Raw genomic sequence first — 25,728 nt, 5'->3', positions numbered from 1 at the left:
GGTGCTGAGTGGGCGGAGGGAGACACTGGCTGTGTGGCTTTCTGGCTTGTAGATGATGACCACTGGATCATCGACACCGACTACGACACCTACGCGGTGCAGTACTCCTGCCGGCTCCTGAACCTTGACGGCACCTGTGCCGACAGCTACTCCTTCGTGTTTTCGCGCGACCCCAGCGGCCTTCCCCTGGACGCGCAGAAGATCGTGCGGCAGAGACAGGACGAGCTGTGCCTGGCCCGGCAGTACAGGCTGATCGCTCACAACGGTGAGTGGGTGAGGGCGGGGCTCCGCACACTCCCCGAGGGGCCAGCGGGCCCTGGGTTTGGGCCGCAGGCCAGTGAAATGCGTTTCTTCTGCAAGAGAGAGAAAACAAGCCAGCTTGGTCTTACCGGATCTTTCACTGGACTTACCATGGGGCTGTTTCTGAAGGTGTGGGCAAAAGCCCTTTTCCAAAACCCTGGCACCTTTAATTAAATAAACTGCAGACAACAGGTTCTTCCTTAATATCTGCTACCCCAGGCCCAGTCTGTGTGGTTGCACTGCCCAGAAAAACCATTTTGACTAAATATTGTTTAGGTAGTCAGTGGCCCAGCGAAGAGCCGGACAGCAAATGTGACCATTGGTGTCAAAAATTAAAGAGAGGGGCGCCTGGGTGGCTCAGTGGGTTAGTGTCTGATTTCAGTTCAGGTCATGATCTCGTGGTTCTTGAGTTCGAGCCCCGTGTCAGGCTCTCTGCTCATAGCTCGGATCCTGGAGCCTGCCTCAGATTCTGTGTGTGTCTCTCTCTCCTCTTCTCTGGCTCACACCCTTTCTCTCTCTCTCAAAAAAAATAAACATTAAACAAAAAAAGTTAAAGAGAAACCTCACCATAGCAAGTTCAAAACAGAACCGTTTCAACAAATGCTCTTTTTCTCCTATGGAACTGGAACTAGAGAACCATGAAATTGACTAGCTGGTTTTTCTCACTTATGTTTTTTGAGATTCCCTGGAACAATGGTTGAATCTTTTTATAGATGTTAGTTACCCTTGTCTGATTTTAAGTCTATGTGCTGCCTAAGGGAGCACCACCTCTGTCTGATCTTGCTTTAAAATCCAGTAACGTTCTGGAGGAAAGTGTGCAGTCTATTTTGAAATGACACTCACTCCCACGGGAAACTGAGTTTCAAAATCCAAATAGGGTAATGTTAAGATGTAGAAAAAGAGAACAAAACTGAACTCTTCTATCAGTGCGACACCAAATGGATATGAAACTAAACCAAAAACATTAAAAAATAAGATTTTTATCCTCCACCCTGGGGTCCACCTACACGGAGGATGTGCAAAGGATCTCACCATGGCCAGGCCCAACGAGTGGCCCTTTCCCTGGGTTATGTCACTTAGTCCTCAGAGACACCTCATGAGGTAAACACGCTCATGATCCACATGCTACGGGTGAGAAAACTCAGGCTAAGAAAGATGACACAGGCTGCCCCGAATCTTCCGCAGGTAACTGAGTTGGATGCAAACCAAGGTTGTTTTTGACTCCAACCCTCCTTATGGAACCACCTACTGACACATGACAGAGGACATGGTGGACATTCTATAGAACCACCCACGGGGTGGCCAAGGCCAGGCTGATTTGGCTTCCACTTCCTGAAATAGGAGGAGGATATGCATCCAATCCTTTGAAATGCAGTGAGGTGGGGTGCCTGGGTGCCTCAGTCGGCTAAGCGGCTAAGCGTTAGACTTCAGCTCAGGTCATGATCTCATGGTTCGTGGGTTTGAGCCCCGCATCGGGCTCTGTGCTGACAATTGGGAGCCTGGAGCCTGGAGCCTGCTTAGATTTTGTGTGTCTTTCTCTTTCTCTGCCCCTCCTCCATTTGTTCTCTTGCACGCACTCTCTCTCTCTCAAAAAAAATAAATAAAACATTTAAAAAATTAAAAAAAAAAGAAATGCAGTGAGGTAAATTTAAGACAAGTGAAAAGCCAACTTTCAAACAGCAGCCCCTATGCTCTCGGCCCCTGTCTTGCCCCCAGAGAAATTAAAAGGATTTAGGAAAGAGCCTTGAGGATGCCGATGAATTACAGCCGCATCCAGCTGTAATCCTACAAGAAACACTTGACTAAACCTGCGCCCTAAGGCCATCATGCTAGTCCCCCTGTACCTTTAACACTGGGTCTGTCTTTCTGTCATTAATGACTTTATTTTCTGTATTTCAGGTTACTGTGACGGCAGATCAGAACAAAACATTTTGTAGTAACGTGGAGTTTCGTTTGAAAATTCCCGTTAATTCACTCAGCCTTCGACTCTGTCTGACCTTAGGGTCTAGTTTCCCTGCCCTACTCCCCTCATTTCGGTAAACACGGAACCTCAGTTCACATACAAATATACATGGGGATAAGTGAATCTGCACTCAAATGTCTGTCTTTCCGGGAGTGTCCTAAGGAATCATCTGAGGCTTAGGATTCCAGACTTTGAGTTATTAAAATATAGTCAACCATTTCCTGTGATCCTGGTTTTTATTTGCGCTGCATCTGTATTAAAGCGAGAAGTCCTGCAGATTGTTAGGTCTGGTGAGTCTTAATACCCGAGGTGGGGCTCTTCTCTCCCAGCTCTTCAAAACGTTTGGCCTCTTCTAGTGCCCAGTCTCCATTATTAATGATTGGGGCTTCTCCCGACTTCCTGAGAAAAGGGGTTTCCCCATTAAGTGAGAAAGGCCTTAACAAATAGCCTGGCCAAGGTACCAAGGCCAAAAGCCGTGAGTGTTGGCTAGGCGGGGCCAGCGAGCCCAAGGCCTCAGTGGACCCAAGGTTCATGAGGTGGGTAGGGTGGTGGACTCGCTGCCAGCCCTTCATTATTTCTAGCACTTAATTTACTCCTTATTTCAGGCATGGCCAAAATATTGAAGGACAGGTGGCTGTGGACGTCCCTGGGGGAGTTAGGAGATGGGTCTTGGAAACCAGGTCTGCGGGAAGATTTTGGCGCCCCCTACTGGAGTGCAGGAAAGGGGCTAGCTGGGGATAGAAGCCGTGGGGCTACAGGGAACACCAGTGTCCCACACTGTGAGTAGCACTTTTGAAGACAGTGTCTAGCCACATGCAGAGCCACTTGCCTTCATTTCCCAGGAGCTCCCAACAACTCAGCTTCTTATTTGGAAAAGTCATCAAGGCTTTGGTACCAGAGTCTTGGCTGTAAGTCAAAATGCAGCTTAGATATGTATTCACTGTGTGATTTGGAGCTGGTTATATGGCTTCTCTGAGCCTCACTCTTCTCCTGTGAAATATGGGGAAGCAGTTTCTGCCTGATGGGGTGCATTGAGGTTCAGTTAGAGCACTCAGGAGCTTAAGATGATGCAAGACCTTAAGATGAAACCAGGCTGACGTTCATGAACTGGGTCTGGCGGTGAGGAAGGGCATGCATGTGCAGCGATCTCTCCCTGGGGGCTGGCGAATCGTGGAGCCGAGACCGACTCCTGGGTCCACCACTTCACTGTGTGTTTTCCCACCAAAGAGCGGTGACAGGCAGCCCAGAGTGGGCAGCCTCTGCCTGTCGTTCACACGGAACAGCGGAAGTCAGAGCTGGGCTCTTCATCTTCAGTCTGATGGTTCCAGACACCGTAACAGAGCCACACATCACATCAAAAAACAGCTTTAATTTACCAAACCTATCAACTAAATGTGAACGAAAGATCCTGTCCTCTTGTTCTCAAGCTTGTGATCACCATAAATCTTACTTCGGAAGCAAGCTACTCAAGAAACTTTGTGAGCAATAGCAACTAGTGGCACTGATTTACTCTGCAACCAAGATTTGCTGAACACCTATTGTGTGCCAGTACCCAGGCTCTTGCATGGTCTTGCCATTGCCCAGCCTGGGATCTCTTTGGCTTTGGTTTCTCCCCCTGCCTCTTTGTCACAGGGATAGTTCATAAAAACGGAGATGGGCGAACACTATGTGATGACTCCTAACATTGTATCTTTGGGCCCAAGCTCTCCATCCCTGCATCCAACTACCTACTTTCCATTGGATCTCACTGGGATCTCAGATTTATCCCCAAATGAAATTCCTGTCTCTCCCATCCCCCATTCTTCTCCTAGTCATCCCACATTTTTGTGGCCTGCTGGATCATCCAACCACTGTCCATCCAAGAGGCACCCTCAAAATTGTCTCTTTCCCTCATGTTCTACATCCTGTCCATCAGTAAATCAGGCTTGCTCTGCCTTCCCAAAGTAGTCCCAAGATCCTTTCTCACAACCCCCCACTAAAGCCACCCACCTCTGATTTCCCATCTCTTTCTACTTCAGCAGCTACCTAATTGGTCACATTTTTATTCTTGCTCCTCAAAGTCCATTTTCTGCACTGCGGCCAGAGTAGTATTTAAAAATAGATATTAGGTCATATCAGTCTTCAACTACAAACCTTCTGTGGTTGCCCATTGAACACAGAATAAACCCCCTATGTGGCCTCCCAGGCCCAACATAGTTCAGACTTGTACCTTCTCTGGTTTCAATCAATGGGTGCCAGAGAACACCCCTCTGTCCTGGCATCAACGACAGTGTGTAGCACAGAAGAAGTTCAGCCAATAGTTTGCTTTGCCTACACCGGTCTTCTTTCTGTCTCACAAGGACACCAGCCCCTTTGCCCCAGGACCAGTGTCTGCAATGTCTGCCAAGCCCTGTTTCCTGGATTCTGATGGTTGGCTCTTTCTGGTGGTTTATCTTTTGGCCCAAATATCACTTCCAGAAAGGCCTTTTTAGATCCCTCCCCACCAAATTGCCATCACTCTCCTATTTAAAATTTTTTCATGTTTATTTGTATTTGAGAGAGATAGACAGAGCCTGAGTAGAGAACGGGCAGAGAGGGAGACAGAATCTGAAGCAGATTCCAGGCTCTGAGCTTTCAGCACAGAGCCAGACATGGGCCTGGAACTCACAAACCACGATATGACCTGAGCCGAAGTCAGATGCTTAACTGACTGAGCCATCCAGGCGCCCCATCACTGTCCTATTTTCTTCATGCTGTGAATCCACTCTATAATGCTATATTATGTACCAATTTCTGTTTAGTGCTTCTCCCCCCAAATAGAATGTAAGTAAGCCCCATAAGGGCATGGCCATGGCTGTCTGGTCTACCCTTGTGTTCCCAGCACCAAGAACACTGGCCACAGCATGGGCTTAAGAGGCACCGGATAGGTAGATCCATGGAGGGAATCGCTTATGCTCTCACGCTCAGTGTTCTGAGTCATCCTATCTCTGATTTCATGACATGGCTTCTCCTAATGAAGTCCATGGATTTCTTATTAGTGAAAAACTAAAGTCACTTTAGTTTTGTTTTAATGTCTTTAAAATTCTTCAAGTTTTGTTGACAAAACTTTGTTGAATAGTCTTGAGGCCTTGCAAGTCCAGAGCGAGGACCTAAGTGGTGGTGACCCTTCAAGGAGAAACCTAAGTGTTAAATCATTTCCGAGACTCACTCCAGCATGGTGTGACTTATGTAAGAGATGTGATTGCTGAACAGCCATAAATAAAAATTTATTAAACTAATCATATTACAAACACACTGGGAAAAGTTCATATTTAAAAGGAGCCCATAACAAATCCTTTTATAAAGGGTAAAATGTCATACTAAATGATCACCCCTTAATTTACTGGTGCTACAAATGTGTATTTGCACTGGTTACATTTTCTTAAAGCAGGCTGCAGTGGTGTGACAGTCCTGGAAATAAACTCCCTTTGAGAGTGTATCCTGGCTTTCCAGAAGGTGACAAACTCTGCCTAGAGAGAAAATTTAATTAGTTGGAAATAATGGACAAATCATTTCTTCTTGCAGATGTATCTGTAAACATGGCTCCCTTTTCTGGGTAGAAGAAGCAGTGAAAAATTTTCCTCCACTCATTCCTGAACAGTGACATGTTATAGAGAATGGGGTTCAGGGCTGAGTTGGCAAACGTGAAGGCCACCACCCAAAAGAAGAGGGATGGCCAGATGACCAGGTCCTGCTTGAAATTCTGGATCAAGATGAGGAGGATGGTGATGATGATGGGGCTCCACATAATGAAGAAGGAGATCATGAGCAGGAAGAGGGTACGGAAGAGCCGGAAGTCCTGTTGGGACACGCGGATGTGGGGGCTCTCCGAGGAAGCCAGGTTCACTGTGAGCCTTCTTCTCGACGCCTTTGTGATCTGCAGAAACACAAAACAGAGCCAGAGTCACAGATTCACTGTAGGATGCGGGGGGTTTGGACTGAGGAGGAGCAGAGCGTCTAGGAGTTGGAAACTGCCAACCCTGCTGCCCGGGGCCAATTCGACTTTGGAACTTTGTGTGGAGAGGGCCCGTCTCAGCAGCCTGGTAACTGCCTGCACTCAGGATCCTCTGGGGAAAATGGGGCACCTGGCTGGCCCCCTGGATACATGGCCCCCATCCATATTGTAAATAGAGTTGACGCGGAGGAGTGGAAAGTCTGAACTGAATGGTCTAGAAGAGAAATAGGTGAACGGAAGCACACTGCTGTGGTCTGAATGTGTTCCTCTAAATGGTAGAACCTAACTCCCAGGGTTATGATATTAGGAGGCAGGGCCTTTGGGAGGTGATCAGGTTAGGGGACGAAGCCTTCATGAATAGAGCCCTTATGAACGGTCCCAAGACCGCTCCCTCAGCCCTTCCACCACGGGAAGACAGCAGGAAGCTGGCAGTCTGCAACCGGAAGAGGGCTCTCATCAGAACCTGACCGGGCTGGCACCCTAGCCTTCAACCCCAGGCTCCACAAGCGGGACAAATGAATTTCTGTTGTTTTTAAGCCACCCAATCTGTGGTATTTTGTTACGGCAGCCCAAACAGACCAAGACACGCATTTTCCCTATTATTTCTATTTTTGAAAGAGGTCAGTAAGTAACCGTATAAAAGCAGTATGTGTTCAGGGCACCTGGGAGGCTCGGTTGGTTGAGCGTCCAACTCTTGATTTCAGCTCAGGTCATGATTTTGAGATTTGTGAGACTGAACCCCATGTCGGGCTCTGCACTGAGAGTGTGGAGCGTGCTTGGGATTCTCTCTCTCTCCTCCTCTTTCTCAGCCCCTCCCCCACTCATGCTCACCCTCTCAAAATAAATAAACTAAAAATTTTTTTCAAATCATAAAAAATTTAAAAAGCAGATGATGTTCAAGGTACAAATTCAAGCAACATGATACTGAAGAAGATCAAATTAAAAATATAAGTAAGGCTTCTAGCTTCCTGTACCGCCCATGTCCACTCCCTGCAAGGAACCTGTGACCAGTGTCCTGTGTGTCCTTCTGGGAATGCTCTGCCTGGCAATGGGAACACAGATGTCTGTATTTTTTTCTTTGCACACACATGGAACCACATCATGCACTACTCTCTTAAGCCTTCTTCCTTTCCACTCAGCAGCATACCTAGTGATCATTGCATATCAGCCCAGAGAGAAGGCACATCATCCTTGTTATCCGGAAGTGGCTGCATAGATTCCACAGTATGGAATCCTATACCAGGATTTACCCAGGCCCCTATGGACGGGTATTTTATTAGCTTTGGGGGGGGGGTGGTGAGGGTACTGGTGTAAGTGGCAGCTGGCACACTTGTCCCTTTCCCCTCTGCTCCAGGTTGTTGGGTGGCGGACAGGACAGTGGGAGATGGAGTAAGGGTGTGGCCAGTCTGGACAGACAGGGAGCTCTGAACCCCTGCACCTGGCTCCTTCCTTTCACAGGAGCAGCTGAAATGGATTCTAGTCTTGCCACAGGCCCCTGAGGTTGGGGGAGGGGGTCCATGGAAGGCGGCTGACATGGAAGGCCGCTTGTTTGCCAGGCCAGCTGCTGCCAGGAGTCAACCTGAAAGTGAAGCTGCTCTGGGAAGGGCCCGGGGTACCCAGGGTGTGGGCCACTGGGGAATGAGCCCCTGGTCAGTAGGGTCACCACCAACTATGCGGAGACCAGAGGCTATTACCGGCCGCAGGGGATGGTCACTTCACAGCGGGGACACATAATGGATGCCTCCAACAGCGGCCTCATTGTGTATGCTGTCCACATTGTGCGGCCAAGAAGGATGAAGTCCCTCATACTGTGTCTTACACATACTTTTGAATGATGTTGATGTAATTTCATATTTATTGAGCACTGACTATGTGCCAGGCTCTGTACCTGTCACTTGGCTTATCTCTTTACATTCTCCCAACAATTCGGTGACATAGTTACTTTGGTGATCCCAATTTTACAGAGGAGAAAACTGAGGCTCAGGGAAGCTAAGGAACTTGCCCACCAGTACCCAGTTAAACAGTTGCAACGCTAGGCTTCAAACCTGGGCAGCCTGACTCTGTGCTCTTAATCTTAAACGAGTTTCTTCCTACCCTCTGCTAATCTCCACCAATGGAAATCCTTCTGCCTGGCTTATAACTCCATGCTTTGGTTCCAGAAACTCCAAGAAGGCTTCCTGGCTCATCTTCCACATGGCATCCTGCAGTGCTCTGTCTCTGGTATTCACGTGGGCCGTGTCACATGGGCCATGTGGTAGATGCTGAAGCATCATTGTTACATCTAACGGCCACCAGATGCAGGCTCCATGGGCAGCCCTGTGGCTTCTGTGGCCTGGGGTTCTAGCAAATGTCTGACAGTGACTGTGAACAAACAAACAGAGAAATGGACTGACTCATGGGGCAAGTGAATAAGTGGTCGGGTCTGTTTTTAGCCCTGACTGATGCCACCGTTTCCTCTGCCCATGATTCCCATGACTTTCACGGCATGAGAAGGAAAATGGGCTCATTATAATTCCTTGCTTCTTCCCACCGCACGTTAGATGACAAGACAGATTAATTTTTATCCAAGCTTTAAAATGTCTGGCATTGCACAGAATGCTTCATGTGTTTTAGGAGAAATTAAATGCTCAACTAACTTGAGGATTAGCTTTGATCCTTAAAACAAGCCTACGGGTAGGTTCTGTCATTACCCCACTTTGGGTACAGAAGATGAAGGCTCTGAGAGGTGAAGGAGCACGCTCAGGCCTCAAGGTCAAGATGGAGGGGAAGTGCACCTCAGGGGAGGCGTCTGAGCCCTTCACTGAGGAGCTACGAGCTGGGGGGGCGGGGAGGACGATGCTCCCAGGGATGTGGTCGCTGCCGCCTGTGTCAGAGTCACCAGGCGAGCGCCTGGGCCTACCGTCAGACACTCACTTTTGGGGTCTGAGGGGGCCCAGAAAACTGTACTTCTCACAAACTCCCAGGGAATCTTTGCTGACTAAAGTATGGGACTACTGATACAGATCTGGAATTTTCCCGCAGTTCTTCATAAAGAGTCACTTTTTAAACGCTCCTTTTGAGACACACTACCTTCACACCCACATGAGCGTCCAGAGGCCCCGAGGGACCCTTCTGCCACTGCATGCCACCACACCATGGTGCTGACAGGTGGGTGCAGGGGGAGGTGGCTCCCCGCTGACACAGCTCGGGCCCTGGGGGTTGGCTCTCCTTGGGGCGCAGCTTGGTCAACCGGCAACACACGGATTAGAATATTCTGACAGCAGACTCCACCTTCCCAGAGGGCCCACCTCCCTCTCCATCACTGGCAAGCAGGCCCCACCCCTGGGCAGTGAGGGCCAGGCATGGAGAAAGGGCTGAATGTTCGAGACCTGATACCCTCGTGTTTAGCTAAAACAGAGTTTATTTCGGGGGTGTAGCTCAGTGGCAGAGCATTTGACTGCAGAGTTTATTTCTCACTTGAGCCCTGAGGTAGGTGAGGGTTTTCCAACCTCAAGCGATGCCCTCATTCTCTCATTGGGCAAATATTTATTGAGCCCCTGCTGTGTTGTGCCAAGTACTCTCATCGGTGCTGGATGTACAGCCAGAAAGAAGGGAGCCCTGCCCCCCCCACTCTTGCATTCTAGTGTGCACCCAGAGAATGAGGAGGGGAACAAGAAAGGATAGAAGCATCTCTTCTTGCCATGGCAGCGGTTGCTGGGTGACAATGTAAATCAAGCCCCAGTGGCTAGCATTGCCAGCCTGACTGGAGGCACATGGCAGTGACTGGGGAACTATTACCCTGGGAAACTATTGATTGGAAAAAGCCACTGAAGGTGGATAGCAGGCCGGAGCCATGAGGAAAGAGGAAGCAGGGAAGGCGGAGCCGTCCATAAGGCCGCTGCCCTGAACACGTGAAGCCGCTTTGGAAGGGAAGAGCCCAGGTGAAGCCTGCTCCAGGCCAGAGCCAGCAAGCCCAGCAGGGACTTCAGAGCAGTGCTCCCCAAAGGAGACCCACAGAGCATCAGTGCAGAGAGACGCTCTGTGAGGAGAAGGGGGTCTGTGGTCAGATTTAGGGGTGCTGTATCTACTCCTGGGTTGAAGACTCTCAAAGAATATTAGCATAATGTGGCCTCCCAGACGTCCTGCAGCAAAGAAACCCATTTAACATTGACTCATCCAGTGGTTCCTAAACTCATTCGGTCACGGACCCCCTTTTTACCATCTAACAGCCCACGGAGACCTAGAGAGCGCTTTAGGGGAGACAGGTGCTTTAGAGGAATGAAATATCGGGATGATTTCAAAGAGGCACTTCTCAAGCCTATAGATGGAAACTGAGGCAGAGACGGTACTGACAGGTAAGAGGTAGACCTGGTGGGAAGGGGATGGCAGGTGGAATTATGCATTTTACGGTTTCCGATGATTTGCTAGTTGTGTCTCTATGAAAATAGCTGATTAACAATGGTGTTCAATTTATTTTACAGAGTTATGCTCTTGACAGAAAACTTTCAGCTGGAAAGGCGGTGCAGGGTCTCTGAGTGACGAGTATCTTCAGCAGGAGGGAGACCCAAGCTATGAGGGCCTGTCCAAACTCTCGTCCACCCGGCACCTTACAGGCTTCCAAACCCACAGGCCCAAAGTGAGGACAAACATTGCAGGAAGTGGGCAATAGTAAGTTTGGCTAGTGGGGTGGAAAGTCATTTTTTTAAAGTCTTATATTGAGGCGCCTGGGTGGCTCAGTCAGCTAAGTGTCCAACTTCAACTTAGGTCATGATCTCACCGCTCCCCGAGTTCGAGCCCCACGTCGGGTTCTGTGCTGAGCGCTCAGAGCCTGGAGCCTGCTTCAGTTTCTGGTCTCCCTCTGTCTCTGCCCCTCCCCCACTCGTGTTCTGTCTCTCTTGTGAAAATGAAAACATTTTAAAATTTTTATTAAAATAAAAAATAAAAGTCATATTTGCATTAATGTGATTTTCAAAATCACAACGTTAGATACCTTTCCAATTACAGTCTAGCAGGCTATTCAAAATAATATCACATCTATACTCTCCTTTTATTGTGTTAACCCACGGAGGCCTGTCTAGCTCCAGACAAAACTGAGGCCCGCAGTAGTTAAATGACTTGCCTAAGGTCACACAGTAACAAAGCTTGGACTAGAAGCTAGGTCTTAGAGCTTTTTGTTCAATGATTTCCCCATTGCCCAAAGGGAGAAGGTACAGTTGACCCTTTCAGTGTGATCCAAAGTTTGTCTTACCTATTTAGTGAGTGTATACTGAGTATCTACAATGAATAAGCCAGGCTCTGTGTTGGCATGAAGCTATAGCAGTCAATATAAGGAAGTCTTGGCCCTCATGGAGCCTGCATTCTAGTGCGCAAAACAGATGCTTTACAAATAAATACATATAAATGTAATATGACAGGGGTGGTAACTGTACTGAAGAGAAATATATCAGGGTAATGAGGAACTGGAGAACGGTGAGGAGGAACTCTGGGGAAGAGCTTTCTGAGCAGAGACCTAAATGGAGTGGGGGGAGTGGCCCACACAGTAATTGGGGGGATGGAAATCCGAGAGAGGAAATCACAGGTGCAAAGGCCCTGAGGCAGCTGTGTGTTGGCTTGTGTAAGGAATAGCCCTAATGCTAAAGTGGACACAAGAGAGGGTAAGAAGATGAGGTGAGAGGGCAGGCAGAGGCCGGATCACACAGGGCCTCAAGGTGATGGCTTTGAGTTTTGCTCCACACATGAGGGAAGTGATGGGGTCACTCAGAGCACTGTTTCATAACTGTGAGTCATGGTAGATATTCTCTTTCACCCAGGAGCTGTCCTGGGGTCTGTGAGGGGAGGAACTGAAGGCTGGCCTTAGGTTTATATCAAAGTGTCTAGAATGTGATGAACTAGAGTCTAGAGGCAGACGGATTAGGAGGACACCTCCCCCAACTCATCAGGGCTCTTGGGGTCTCCTAGAATGTTTGTGCACGGGGCCTGGCCTGAGAAAAAGACGGAAAAGGGTGGGAAACCTCTTCGTGGAATAAGTCAATCCTCCCTCAGAAGGCTGAGATGTCTCAGGTGAAGTGCAGTGGGGCAGACCAGAGCCCTCATGGCCCGCAAGGAACCTGGGAGCATGACTGCCCTGTCCTAGCATCGGCTCCTAGCTCTTGCCACACTCCAGATCTGGACCCTGTAGTTTATTCTCTCGAAAACTCTCAGGGGTACTTTTTCCCAGCATGCTCTGAGAGTAGGGTCAGAGGAACAGCCTTGCCTAACAAATAACAACAGATGTAGTCTACTCCCCCCTCCACCCCCCACACACAGGCAGGCATGGCCCTGTGGGTCCCTGGTAGTATCCCTGATGTGTCCCCAAACAGCTGCACTGTCCGAGTTGTCATTGCCATTTTGCAGATGAGGGAGCAGAGGTTCAGAGAAAGTAAGTAATCTGCCAAAGGCCACACAGCAAGGACTCAAAAGCCAGGTTATCAGAAGAGCCCTTATGTCTCCATGTCTGCCCTTCACGGCCCTCCGCTCTTCTGTCTTCTACCCCTTATTTACTTCTTATGTCTGTGCACCGTTCAACGGTTTGCCAAGTGTTTTCACACTGAGTCCTAGCGTCACTCTGTCCTGTGTACCAGGGGCTCACCACATCAAGCAACAGTCCTGCTGTCTGTCTCCCCTTTCTTTTCCTGTGTTGAGGCTCCTTTTGGATTAAAAAAAAAAAGTGACCTTCACTCTTGATCAATCCACTCCCCACCAACACTTTACATAGAGTAGCTCCTTAACAAATGTCTGAGGAATAAAAATGTTGGGACTCTGGGGCCAGACGGCCTGAGTTCAAGCCCTGATAACGCTGCTTATGAGCTGTGTGATCTTGGGCAGGTTACTTGGCCTCTCTGGGCGTTGGTTTCCTCATCTGTAATTTTTATTAGGATTAAGTGAATTTGTTCCTGACACATTATGAATACTACACAAATATTTATTAAATCATTTTTTAAAGTCATTCTAAATTTCTCTTCCTTTTTCCTTCACTTCCCTTCCTTTAAGGTAAAAATAGCTAAGACTTACATAGCATTTACACTCGCCAGGCCCCTACTGCAAGTGCTTTACTGACCTTGACTCCAGCCTGAATCTGCCTCATACCCTTGAACAAGCCCCAAGCTGGATGTCACTAAAGCAGGTCACAAGTCAACAGGTGGGGAAGATTCTAGGGAATAGATTGGGGGTTCATCTCCCACAGGACCCAGGATTAACAGACCCGGATGGAGGTTAGCCTGGTTCTGAGTAGCTAAGAAGGTTCTAGATCCTCAGCTACAAAGAAAAGGCCATAAAAGTAGCCAGATAGCAAGCAGGATTTACAGGGCCCCACTTCGATAAACAGATAACCGTTTGCCAGATAACCTGTGACATGCAATAAACCCAAGATTCAACAACTGTGGGCCTTCAAGAGGACTCGAGGTTTTGCACACAACCTTCTGAGATGGGCATGAGCAGCTCCCTACCTGCTGCTGGCCCGCTGGCGCCGCACGTGTGAACGGGCCCCTGAGGAGCTGGGCCGCAGGCCGGCCGGGCCTTTCTGTGTCCCTGCCACACGTCCGAGCTAGAGATTACTTCCTGGCTCAGCACGCATTTGGAAAGCACCTTCCAGCTGGGAGTGTGGGGTAGCAATGGGAAGGTAACAGGAGGGGGCTTCTGGGAACGTTGTGTTTCTCGTTCTGTTTCTGGAAGCTGCTTCTGGGAGTGAGGTCAGTTTGTGCGCTGTGCAGGCATGCTGGGTATGCTTTTCTGGGTGCATATAATACTTCAATAAAACATTTTTAAGGGTGTATATTCTCTACCACCAAATTGCTACATGGGATGGGATAACAGTGGACTCGACCCAAAACCCATAAAATGAATTATGTCACATCTGTATGATGGAAGACCAGGAAGCCATTAAAAAGAATGAGGCAGAGATATAAAAACAAACATTCCAGTATAGCGTTAAGCCAATAAAGGAATTTACAGAGCTAATAGTGCTATCTCAAATCTGAAACAAACAAACAAACATTGGGTTGAACTTGGTGAATAGTTGATATCTGACCATTTTATATGGTTTTTCATATATATATGTATATATATATATATAAAACATACATACACTATACACATGGCATAAAAGTATGCATATAGGCACATTTATAAGAAAAATAACCTGAAAAAATGTACTTTGAACCATTATCAATGGGAGTAGATGTTTAGTTTCTGTATTACACACTTCTATATGTCTTTAATTTCTTTTAATTTTTTAAAGTTTATTTATTTTGAGAGAGAGACAGCGCAAGCAGGGGAGGGGCAGAGAGAGAGAATCCCAAGCAGGGATTCTCTGATAGTGCAGAGCCTGATGCAGGGCTCGAACTCACAAACCGTGAGATTGTGATCTAAGCCGAAACCAAGAGTCAGACACTTAACTGACTGAGCCACTCAGGCACTCTAATTTAATTTTTTATAATGAGCTTTGTATTACTTTAGTGATCACAAAATAATAATAATAATAATCACAAAGATATAACTTTAAAAAAATAATACATTCTCACTCCTCGGTGTTGCAGCGGGGTAGACCTGGGCAGCGAGCCAGGCTTGGACAGGCATGCGCTCCCAGGTAACTCCCCCTGGAAAGGCTAAGATTCCACCTGAAACGCCCGCAGCCTGTGTGTGGCTCAGCCGTGGTCCTCGAAGCACACATACCTGTAAAATCTTGGAGTAGCTGATCACAATGAGCAATCCTGGCATCAAGAAGTTCAGAGTAACAAATGACACATCCCAGGCGATTTCTCCGGCAATGCTGGGCCACATCAGGGTGCAAATCGGGATTTCCTGGTTACAAGAAGGAAGAAAACATCATTTAAGTGGTGGCTTCTTATTTGGCTTGAGCTCAGTCCCAGTAGCAGGGTACCTAACACTGTTACCCAGTTGTGTTACCATAACACACCCAGGACAGGACACCCAGCCTCCCTTCCCCTGCCCACACAAGCCCCCACAGACCCTCGGAATACCCACAAGTGTTACTCCTGTTCTCCAGGAGACACAGCTGGGTGTCAGGGTCACATGCAGGTAACAGCTCAAGTTCGTGCCCAGGCAGGACTCCAGGCCCAGGGCTCTTTCCATTCCTGGACTGAGCTGCAAAGAGCCCTTGAGCCTTCTCTTCATTTTACAGGTGAGAACCTGAGCCCTGAAGGGTCACACAGATCAGAAGTGACAGGCATATAAAAACAGGCACGAGGTTTCAGTGCAGTCACATTGGGACTGCTGAAGTCACCAGAAACCACATTGAGGCACTGAGTGTTCATTCAGGGTAATGATGATGTCTAACACGTGTCAAGCCGAATCAGAGAAGGAGGGGCTTACTCCGAGACAATAGTGGTGCCCAGCCTTGGGAGCTGTCTCCTCCTGTGTCCTTCCTCCGGGGAGCACGCGACAGCCCCACACAATTCTCCATCGATCAAGATGTAAAACCACCGGAATGGGGCGGAAAAGCATGCTTCTTGGCCTTGGCTGCTGTCAGTATGCTGGGCTGAAATCGAGCCCTTGACAGTAAGGACACACTTTGAGGCATATGGAGACCTTCTTACAAGGCTACAGGAGCTGCTGGAATAATCCACTCCATCAGATGGGTCAGTGGTCTGCCTTTCTGTCTGTCTGTGTCTCCTCCCATGCGCAAATTCCCCATGTGTGCTTGACCGTAGGAACAGAACTGTAGAAAGCAAGTAGCCCTGAACACTGAACATGTAGACCAGACTTCTAAGAGTGCATTTTGTGTAAAGGGGGCACATTATTGACTTCTGGTAGATGAGACATCTTAACCAATGGCGTAGTTGTATTTTTTTAAATGTTTATATATTTATTTTGAGCGAGTGAGCAGGAAAGGAGCATAGAGAGGAAGAGAGAGAGAGAGAGAGAGAGAATCCCAAGCGGGCTCCATGCTATCAGCTCAGAGCCCAACATGGGGCTTGATCTCACGAACCATGAGATCATGATGTGAGCAGAAATCAAGAGTTGGACTCTTAACTGACTGAGCCACCCAAACACCCCAATGTAGTAGTATTACTTATAGCATCATTCATTCACTCAGCCTATACTTATTGAATGCTACACTAAGCAAGGGCAAGAAACTTTCATCACGTATATCACAATTGTGTGGTCAAATTCAAAATGCAGCCAAATGGTCATTTCTATTCCTATTGACAGAAAATAGTGAATCTGATATTCACTGAGCACTTATTCCATGCCAGGAAGCACTTTAAATATATTATCTCATTGAATATTTGCAGCAACCATGTTGAAATTCATATTATTATTTTTCCCATTACGTGACCAAGGCAAGTCAAGCAGGGAAGAATGCTTTGACCATATTTGTACCTTGAAAAGGAGGATGAGAATGTTGCTTCCTTTTCCTACCATGTTTCGATGGCTCATAAATGCACTAGTAACTCCAAAAACGTGTTCTTCCATCCTCACCCCCACTGCCCACACCTGAGGGGAGAAGGGTCATTAGATCTTTCTACACTTTGGTGACTGCAAAGAAGCTTGTGCCTCTTAAAGCTCTGAATATTGGCAGTGTGGTGATTATCTTTAGATAATTAATCCTTGCTGCTTCCCTGGTGCTCAGACCTCTGGCCACCACAGACCCCTCATTCTACTCCATCGGTGGGCAGCACGTTCCTGCAAATATGCTGAAGCAGCGACCGCAAGAGACAGATTCCAGCCCTGATGTGACTTGGTCTCAGATTTCTGTACTTGAGATGGGAAAATGGACCAGAAGGGCTGGAAACCCCAGAACCATTTCTTAAAACCTCCAAGTACCCCCAACTCTTTCCAAAAGCCTTCTCCAGAATGTCTGCCAAAATCTCTCCAGGCTTAACATGATTTTGTAGAAGAATATGTAATGATAGATAGGGTGTTCTCCCTACAATAGAGGCGAAAAAGTAGATCCCCAAGCAATCTGCTTCGTCCAGTGCTGTTGAAGAAAATGTGTAGGTATGAATGAACAGATACACACACCTACATGCATGCGCGCGCACACACACACACACCCACACACACACACGCATAGAAGAATGCCTGCAAGGATACAGTCCAGAAAATTAAGTGTCTCTTTCTAGGTGGGACTCAAGTTGTTTTTGCTCTTTTCTGAATTTTCTAGAATGTGCCAAAAAGGGTAATAAAAATTTAATTTTTAAAAGAAATGATCAAACATGAAATCATGATAGTTTAGCAAACCTAACCAACTATTTTTTCCAACAAAAACAATGAACCCATCCCAATTTCATGACTCTGAGGAAGATGTTCTTTTACCTTTGGATTTGTGACGCTCCCCCCAGGCCCAGAGTGTGATAAGGAAGTGCAATAAGAACTTTGCACAGCACCTCACACGTGATGGAGAGACAGTGTGGCTGGCCTGTATGGACTGAGTGACTGATTTATATGCTAGTCAGAAGGCTTTATATGATATCACTGTTTACATGCAGAGCTTATTCTCATTAAGAAATTTAACAGCAGGTGCCAGGCCCAAAGTCAGAGAGCTGGTTTGGTATTAATTGTGTTTTTGTGGGAAAACCTATCTCACTTACGTCCTTTTGATTCTAGGTATTCTGATCTAGGCTGTGACTTAAGAGGGAGTGTGGCCGTGAGTCAAACTCTGGAAGGTGGAGACATGAGTCTTATGATATTCTTTGTAGTTTTTCTGCGCATTTGAGGTGTTTCCTGATTTTAAAAAGGAAATTTGAAAACCAGAAGTGCTGGGCCCGCTTTACGACTGGGCTTCAGATGAAGAGCTACCAAGTCAACAACTGTCCTTTAATTGGTTTGCTCAATCGCTCACTGACTCCAACCACAGTGGCTGTGCCCCTGTGAGGCCACAGTGAGGACAGGCGAGGCGAGGACCCAGCCCTCAAGGAGGCTACGATGTGCTCAAGGAGAGAGAGAAGCACTAAGACACTTCAGTACAGGGCAGTGAGCTGGCAGTGCCCAGGGCTCCGGGTGACAGGAGCACAGTCCCGAGGGAGAGCGGCACCCCGGAGGGGTTGTGTCCGCTGTGCCCAGAGGGACGGGGCCGCGGTCAGGAGAATGGGGAGGCTGGAGCTCAGGGTCAGGACTGGAAGGGATGCAGTCAGGGGGCCACGTACAAGGGTATTACGTGGTTAAGCTGACTTGTATCCTGATCCCAACCTCTACCTTTCCCTGGCGACCTCATCCATTTCCATGGCCTCGTTTCCAAGTTGCAGCTGCTTTTTCCAGCCCTGTCTTCTCCTGTCTTCAGACAGGTCTCAGGGTCCTGAGGACATCTCTAAAGGATGCCTCACAGGTATGTCAAGCCTCCAATGTCCCACCCCCAAGGGTCCACCTTCTGCCGTCACTGACTCAGGGCCTGTGAAGCCATTTTCTATGCTGCCAGCAACCTGAGTATGGCCCTCTGCCTTCTCCCCTCTATGTCCTGCCCTCATAGCTATCTGACGGACCTATGTATTTCGTTCTCACTGGCCCACCCTTCCCAGACCAGGCCATCTCTCGCTTTGGAAGTCCAAACTCCCTAAAGGGTCACACCTGGCCCTTCTCTAGCTGGCCTCCACTAACGCTTTCGGCACATGTCTTGCCAACCTGTGGGCTATTTTCTTTGCCCATAATGTCCCTCCAGTCCCTTGTCTGGCTAACTGCCTTTCGTCTTCACATGCAGCTGAGATATCACCCATTCTCTTCTAAGAAGACTCCCTGGGGGCTGGGGGCACCTGTCTGCAGGCACTGCCCCCGCCTGCCCACTCTCCACACTGGCTAACTTTCTTGCAGGTGCGCCCATTCCAGCTGCTCCCCATTAGCCTACTCTAATGATGCTTCTTGGAGCACCCGTGAGGGTTCCTTTGTAAATTATTCTCCTTTCTGCCTCTTCAAACAAAATGGGAGACTTCGAGATCACTTGAAGGAACTGGGAATCCTAGTGGGTATCTCCTTGTCTCTCCACTTCTCAACCAGGAAAGAAAGACTATATCAGGGCAAGAGATGAACTTTCTTGTATCTTAAAGGATCCTGTACTATTAACAAAAGTAAGCAAACTTGCGTTTATCTCCTCAGCCATTTTGCACTCAGCAGAGACCCCAGGACGTGACTGGCCTGGTATTAAATTGGGGCAGGGCGGAGCGTTTGGGCCTAGCGTGCAAAGGAAATGTGAACTCGGGGGAAATGGCACAGGATGGGTGGGACACAGAGTTGGGCTAAATTCTGGTTCCATCCATTGCCTGCTCTAGAACTTTAGGCATTTTCCCCTTTGGAAAATGAACAAACAAACACTTGTTTGTCGGGTTTCTATGCCAGGATCTGAGAACGTCTGCATTCTCCTTACCTGCACCTCCTGGAACAGGACAGTGTCTTGGTCACGTGACTCGTGGTGAGCGCCAGCAGGGGTGGGTGGGTGGCTGCTCAGTAAATGTTTGTACAATGAATGGACAGCACATTCTGGCCGGGGTGCACCGTCCCCCACAACCTGCCATTGAGGATCAGCAGCCCGCCGGGGCCACAGCACACACCGGCAGGAATCCGCTGGAGCAGGCTGCGGTGACCCGGCTGAGATGTCTGTGTTGCCAGGATGTGCCCACCCTCTTAGAACGGCAGCCTGTTACTTTACAGCAATCAGGAGAATTACACTATTTGAAGAATGTTTGAAATATTTATAACCAAAGATAAGGAAACTAATAATAGCTGGCAATTCTCGAGTGCTTAACTGTGTCTGTGCCAGGTGGTGGCCCATTTACTGAGCATTAGTCCCCATGGCGATCCTGTCACACTGCCTTCACACCCGTTCTGCAAACGAGGAAAGGAAGGTGCAGAGATGTAGGACCACTTGCCTCTGTCACACAGCTCCTAAATGGCAGACGTGGAATTCAGACTCAGAACGTAAGGCTCCAAAGCGCACACTCCTAATACTGAATTATCTAGTGTTTTTGGCATGCCTATTATTTCATCCTCCTTTTGGGGAAGGGTTCTGAGATGCTGGTCACCCTGGGTTGCAGGTACCCACTGCCCAAATGAACAAAGGTACTCATGTTCCTGTTTGAGGGATCAGAATAGCACAAAGCTCTGAGAGGTGCTGTTTCCCTGGCCAGTGCTCCTTGCGAGGAGGCAGCCAGTGTGTGCTTGGGGTTACTTAGTTTCCTCAGCCGGTGGTTTGGGTAGGAAAGTGTCTCCCATCCAAAACCTCCATATTTAGTGTCCAAGTGGGAAGGGGCAGGCGGAATCTAGACAGGAAGCTGGAAATGGAGGATTGAGAAAACAAACTTTTGCTAATTTTAAATGTGAGACTCCATTCAGTCTAGCCTAGATCCTTCTCTCTTTTTTTACATGTCCACACTCCTCCCCTCCCACCCCCCCAGTTTCTTATTCTTTTCAGCTTAGTTTTTCAACCCCTGATCCTCAGTTTGCTCACCTATAAAATGAGTTGTTTCCTACACTTCAGGTCACAGCCCTGGAGGGACAGGGGAGTTTTTCTGTCCCTTGGCTTACTGGCAGGTGCATGTGATAGGGGTGCCGTGGGGCAAAGACAGAGGATGGAGAGCTGGAAATCATCCTGGTTTTTCATTCCAAGCTCCCTCGCCCCACTTCTACTACTGCCCGGGGAGAGGGCTCTGTGGCCGCCTCACCTGGCCCCCACCCTTCTCCGGTGCTCTCCCACTGGTTTCATCCAGTCCCTCTCCCTCTCTTATGACCAAGGAGGCGTTTCTGTGTTAATACAAGCAGGGTCTGTGTGCTCAGCCCCCAGGAGACAGCGAGAAAGCCACCACAGCTGAGTCCCCATGGAAGCACTGCGCAGCACAACTCGGTCATCCGGGAAGCGCTGCGGAGGGCTCTGGCCAGAGGCCCCTTCCACCAGAGGCAAAACCACAGAGTGACCAACAGGGAAGATCCTCCGTCTGAGTGAAGGCCTTCTCGCTCCACAGCCACCTGTCTCCATGTAGGCGAGCAGTGACAGTCGGGGCTTTAGGCTGGGAGGGGACACGAACCTCACTTTTTTTGTTATTTGTCAGTTAAGTGTAAGTGTACCTAAAGCAATCATAAAAGGGAGGGGCACAAGGCACACATAAACATAAAATATTCTTAAGATATATTCTATTTGATCTTTAATTCACTAAGTGTCATTTTTTCTGTAAGAAGAAAATGGGGGAAAGCCCCTCAAGGTCTGTGAAAAATGCAGAAACACTGTGACTCAGTGAGAGAATAACTTTAAAAAAAATCAAAAGATTGATGGCTGAACTCTAGCCCCCAGCTGATCCAACGGGTCTAGGGTGAGGCCTGGCCTTCTACTCACTGTAGAAGCTTCCAGGTGACCCACCCTGATTCTCAGGCATCGCTGGGTTGAGGAAAACAGGCCTGCTCAGTTAGGGTCCTCGGTCTACCATGTCAGTGGCACCCCACCAACTCAGCTGATCCCAGCCACCCTGCCCCCCCTTGAGGGGACATGGTCACAGGCTTTCATGTTCTTTGATGGAGTGCCTTAGGCCTGACACGGTTCCTGCCTATTAGTCATTCAAGGCCTTAAAGCAAAACAAAACAAAACAATCAAAAAGCCCACAATGTATTCCATGCGAAAAATAAACTATTAGGAAAGAGACTTGTAGGTTTCATTTGTGTGAAAAAGAAAAACTTAAAAAGGATAGTGCTTACACAGGGTGCTGACTTCTCCCCACATCCTGCTGAGAGGCCTGTGTGAGAGACTGGTCTGGGGAAAGCCCCAGAGAAGCCCACCTCTGTGTCTGTGCTCCGGAGGATGCACCCAGCGGGACATTCCCTGGTGGGCTGTCCACTTCCACAGAGGGGTCTTCCCCCAGATTACAGCTCCCCCAGATTACAGCTCATCCCCATGCCTTCGTACATTCTCACTTCCTCTGGTCTCTGCGCAGGCCTCTCTTTGGGACTGTGATTTGTGAGGGTTTTGCCCAGGCCAGAAATCAGCAAGTTGTAAAGAAAGGGAGGGGGCAAAGAAACCAGTGTAGGGCAGCCCCTCTGAGAGGCTGAGCCTGGAGCAGGGTTCATCCCTTCCTTTACGGTGCACAGACCTCTGTCCTCTCCCTGTCCTTCCCCATGGGATGAAAGCCAGAACGGGCGGCCACTGTCCTCCAACAGGACGGCGCCCACACCCAGAATCAAACTCTACAACAGCGCAGTGGGGCAGCAATGCCGACAGACCTGGACCTCAATTCTGGACGGCGTAACTGGAGCCACCCCGGAGCCAATGTCATGAACTGTCCGCAGAACCTTTTTTAAGTCACAGACCGCCACTGAGGTCCTAATGACAGCCCTGGGCATACTGCTCAGAATAACGCTCACCTGGTAGCCTCTGGAATTTGCAGAACATTTCAGGTGCCCAGGGTACTCTGAAGCCACCTGTCATCCAAGGCTCCCAGGGCAAGGTCCTGTGGTCTAGTGTAATCCTTCTGTCTTGTAGTTGGAAAAACTGAGGCCCCAGGAGAGGAAATCACAAGACCCCAGTGGCAGCTTTGGTCTGGGGCCCCTGGGTCTCCGATGCCCTTTCTCCCAGTCTCTGTGAAGCAGAACGCTTTCCCAGCCTGTACGGAATCCGCTATGTACCAGCTCAGCTCCAACTCGCACTAACGATGAGACACCCTGCTCGAGTCATTCCCCCTGGGTGCCTCAGCTCCCTCAGATGTAGATGTGATAGAGTTCAAGGAGAGCTGAATTCAATACACGGCAATGCGATTAGCCATTCCGGATCTTCGAAATTCCATTCGGCTAGCCGCTAAGCTCCCCGTTATTTCACTAACCTAACCTCGAAATGAAGAGTGCACTTTACAGGCATTTGGGGGACTCCACTTACAAGGTTTTGGAGGGCGTTTATGGGACCTACGCGTCGTTGCGGTGAAATTTAAGAGCTAACACTTCAAAGCGCCAGGCACAGTGTCACAACGACTAAGCGCAACAAATGGCCTGTTACTGTTTTGTTGTCCTTGTTATCCAGCGTCCCAGGCCCCCGTTTACGTCGGACCCCCGCCCGGCCAGCCCGCCCCAGACACCTGCGGGGCGCGCACCGCGCGGCGCTCACCTGGTCCCGGCCGGAGAGCCGCTGCGGAACGACGTGGAAGAAGACGCAGAGCGGCAGCGCGGCCAGCGCCGAGTAGCCCCAGATGAGCGCCAGCAGCGCGGCCCGCGCCCGCCGCCCCAGGCCCCGCACGCCCTGCTGCAGGCGAACGATGCACACCATGCGCTCCAGACTGACGGCCGCCAGCGTGAGGATCGTGACGCTGCCGCTCAAGCTCATCACGTAGAAGAGCAGGTGGCAGGCGACCGGGCCCAGCAGCCAGGCCTCAGTCCATCGCACGGCCAGCACGGGCGGGACGGCGCTGGCGAAGAGCAGGTCCGCGCAGAAGAGGTTGAGCACCAGGCAGGCGGTGGTGCCGCGGCGCCGTCGGTGCGCCACCAGCACCAAGGCGCATACGTTGCCCAACAGCGACACCGCGAAGATGAGCGCCAGCACGACCGTCTCCACAGCGGTCAGCACCAGCCGGTGGTCGCCCTTGACGTCGGAGAAGAATGGGAAGCGGGTACGGTTGGCCCGCTCCAGGCTGCGCGGGGACCCGGTGCCCGCCGCCTGCGCGCACTCAGGGGACATGCCCTGCGCCCGGCGGCCGGCAGCCGTCTGCGAGCGCGCTCATCTGGGAGGCGACTGAGCGCCAAGGCGGGGAAAGAGGCAGGGAAGCGGTTGCGACATCAATGGCCCCCTCCCGCCGCCAGAGCGCGGGCGCTGGGCGTTGTGACCTGAGCCTGGGAAGCGCGGGAACGAGGAAGTGCCAGGCGTCACCGCTGGAAACACCCCCTCGGGGCGAGAGCCAAGGCCCCTGCGGAGGCCTCATGCTCTCGGACTGTGGGGGCAAACGCTGGAGGGCCTGGAAACCTCAGCTAGAAACCCCCCACACCCCACCCCTGAAGGGCCTCCTCAACTTCCTCATCCTCCAGGGCATCCTGGGTTTGAAATCTTTAACCCACCGATTTAAGTACAATTGATTAAGAGTGTCAGAGCTAGACTTGGACTTTGGAGGTCTTTTGTCCTGTGTTATCCAGACTTCATCAAAGAAGCCCCACGGGTCTGGGTCTGGTGGCTTCCAAAGCACTTTGCAATGGGCCCTTATCTTTTAGGGGGAAGGGGAAAGGAATCGTTTGTTTTAGCATTGCTTATGACATGTGACATTGGGTGGATTATTTTATTTCTCTAGGGATTTTTTCATCTACAAAATGGGAATAAAATATCTCATTGAGTAATTGTAAGGATTATATAAAAAGATTAACACTTGGCATATAGTAATTGCTCCTGAAAATATCATGAATTATTAGTTACTATGATAAAATGCATGTAAATTTTGCAATATGAGCAATGAGCAACCATATAGAAATGCTTTCATGTAAAATGAATGGGACCCCCAAAACCTTGAATAAACTTGACATTCCAGAAAGACAAACTCTAAGAACTTCAAGTGTACACACAGGTTGTAAATGTGTCTTATATACCCCAGTTTGAGAAGCACTAGGCAATCCAATCCCCTTACAGATAAGGAAACTGAGGCATGGCAAGAAGTGACTTGTCCAAGATGGCCCTGGTTAGTAATAAAAGCCAGGTCCCCTGCCCCTGCCCCACCAGTTCCCACCACACCCATAGTGTTTAGTCTTCTATTACAGTAAATTAGGCAGTTAGAGAATGAAAAATGTGCTTGTGGCCCTAGACCCAGTGACCACTTCCCTGGCCAGCCATCCCCTCCCCTTTGCCATACTACCAGTCTCTCCCAGTTGTGCCTTCTGTCTTGTACTTGTCCATGTACTTATTAAGGATCTGGCACGCTGGCCTGAGGTGCTGTGTGGGGAGGAGATGCAGTCTGCCTATCACTGTGTCACTTGTGTCTCAGTTGACAGTGTGACTTCTGAACTGAGGATCCGTTTGATTGCATATCAGTGGAAGATGTTCAACTAGAACCTTGAGTGAATTCAAGTTGTAAAACAGAGCTAGTTTGCTTCCTGCCATTGTTGAAAAAGGGCAAGAGATTGAAATAAAAGGAACTCATATGGGAATGGGCAACTGTCTGGGGTCAGGGTGCATTGGTTTTTTGTAGGAGGGAAAAGAGAGTTGTGGGGGGGGGGGTGTTGACGGAAGTGGGAGTTCCCATTATCACAGGCTGATGTGCCCTGGGGACAGGATAGGTTTCGTCAGAGTGGGCAACCAGGGTGGGTGTCAGGTCTAGAAGGCTTTGTCCATAATTACCCTCCAGAGTTCCTCCAATTGCAAAATGGTGAGTGCAAAGATTCCCAAATTTTCTCCTTTCACATTGCCTTCATGGCACCTTTAAACCAAAAGAAATACCTAGCAGTTTCATTTATTAGGCAGCTGGATCCAAATAACTTACTAAGACTTTATGTCCTAAGAGCTTAGTAGCTATCTGGGAAAACAAAAAATAATTTTTTGTTTCATTCTTAAATAGACATAGTAACTTCCTAGTGGGATGGG

The 25,728-nt window shown here is 49.1% G+C and overlaps 2 protein-coding genes and 1 long non-coding RNA gene across 3 annotated transcripts in view; 2 read left to right on the top strand and 1 right to left on the bottom strand.

Moving 5' to 3' along the window:
* RBP4 (retinol binding protein 4) overlaps positions 1 to 2,482 on the top strand; it is an 8,425-nt gene extending 5,943 nt beyond the window's left edge. The window contains exons 4-5 of the mRNA XM_029932243.1: positions 53 to 265; positions 2,200 to 2,482. Coding sequence (XP_029788103.1) covers positions 53 to 265; positions 2,200 to 2,237 — 251 coding nt within the window. The 3' untranslated portion in view covers positions 2,238 to 2,482. The remainder of the gene's footprint in view (positions 1 to 52; positions 266 to 2,199) is intronic.
* Positions 2,483 to 5,483: 3,001 nt separating this feature from the next.
* On the bottom strand, positions 5,484 to 24,061 carry FFAR4 (free fatty acid receptor 4). The gene is made up of 3 exons (XM_029916286.1): positions 23,281 to 24,061; positions 14,925 to 15,053; positions 5,484 to 6,158 (listed from the first exon to the last, which is right to left on the bottom strand). The coding sequence occupies exons 1-3, from the start codon at positions 23,845 to 23,847 to the stop codon at positions 5,769 to 5,771; spliced, it is 1,086 nt and encodes a 361-aa protein (XP_029772146.1). The 5' UTR covers positions 23,848 to 24,061; the 3' UTR covers positions 5,484 to 5,768.
* On the top strand, positions 9,982 to 11,018 carry LOC115273290. The gene is made up of 3 exons (XR_003900777.1): positions 9,982 to 10,570; positions 10,697 to 10,883; positions 10,980 to 11,018. It is a non-coding gene; the product is annotated as an uncharacterized LOC115273290 (long non-coding RNA).
* Positions 24,062 to 25,728: the final 1,667 nt, after the last annotated feature.

This window comes from Suricata suricatta, chromosome 2, assembly GCF_006229205.1.
Source record: "Suricata suricatta isolate VVHF042 chromosome 2, meerkat_22Aug2017_6uvM2_HiC, whole genome shotgun sequence".
NCBI lineage: Eukaryota > Metazoa > Chordata > Mammalia > Carnivora > Herpestidae > Suricata > Suricata suricatta.
Note: the sequence above shows the minus strand (reverse complement) of the source record. Positions and strands in the feature narration are given on the sequence as shown.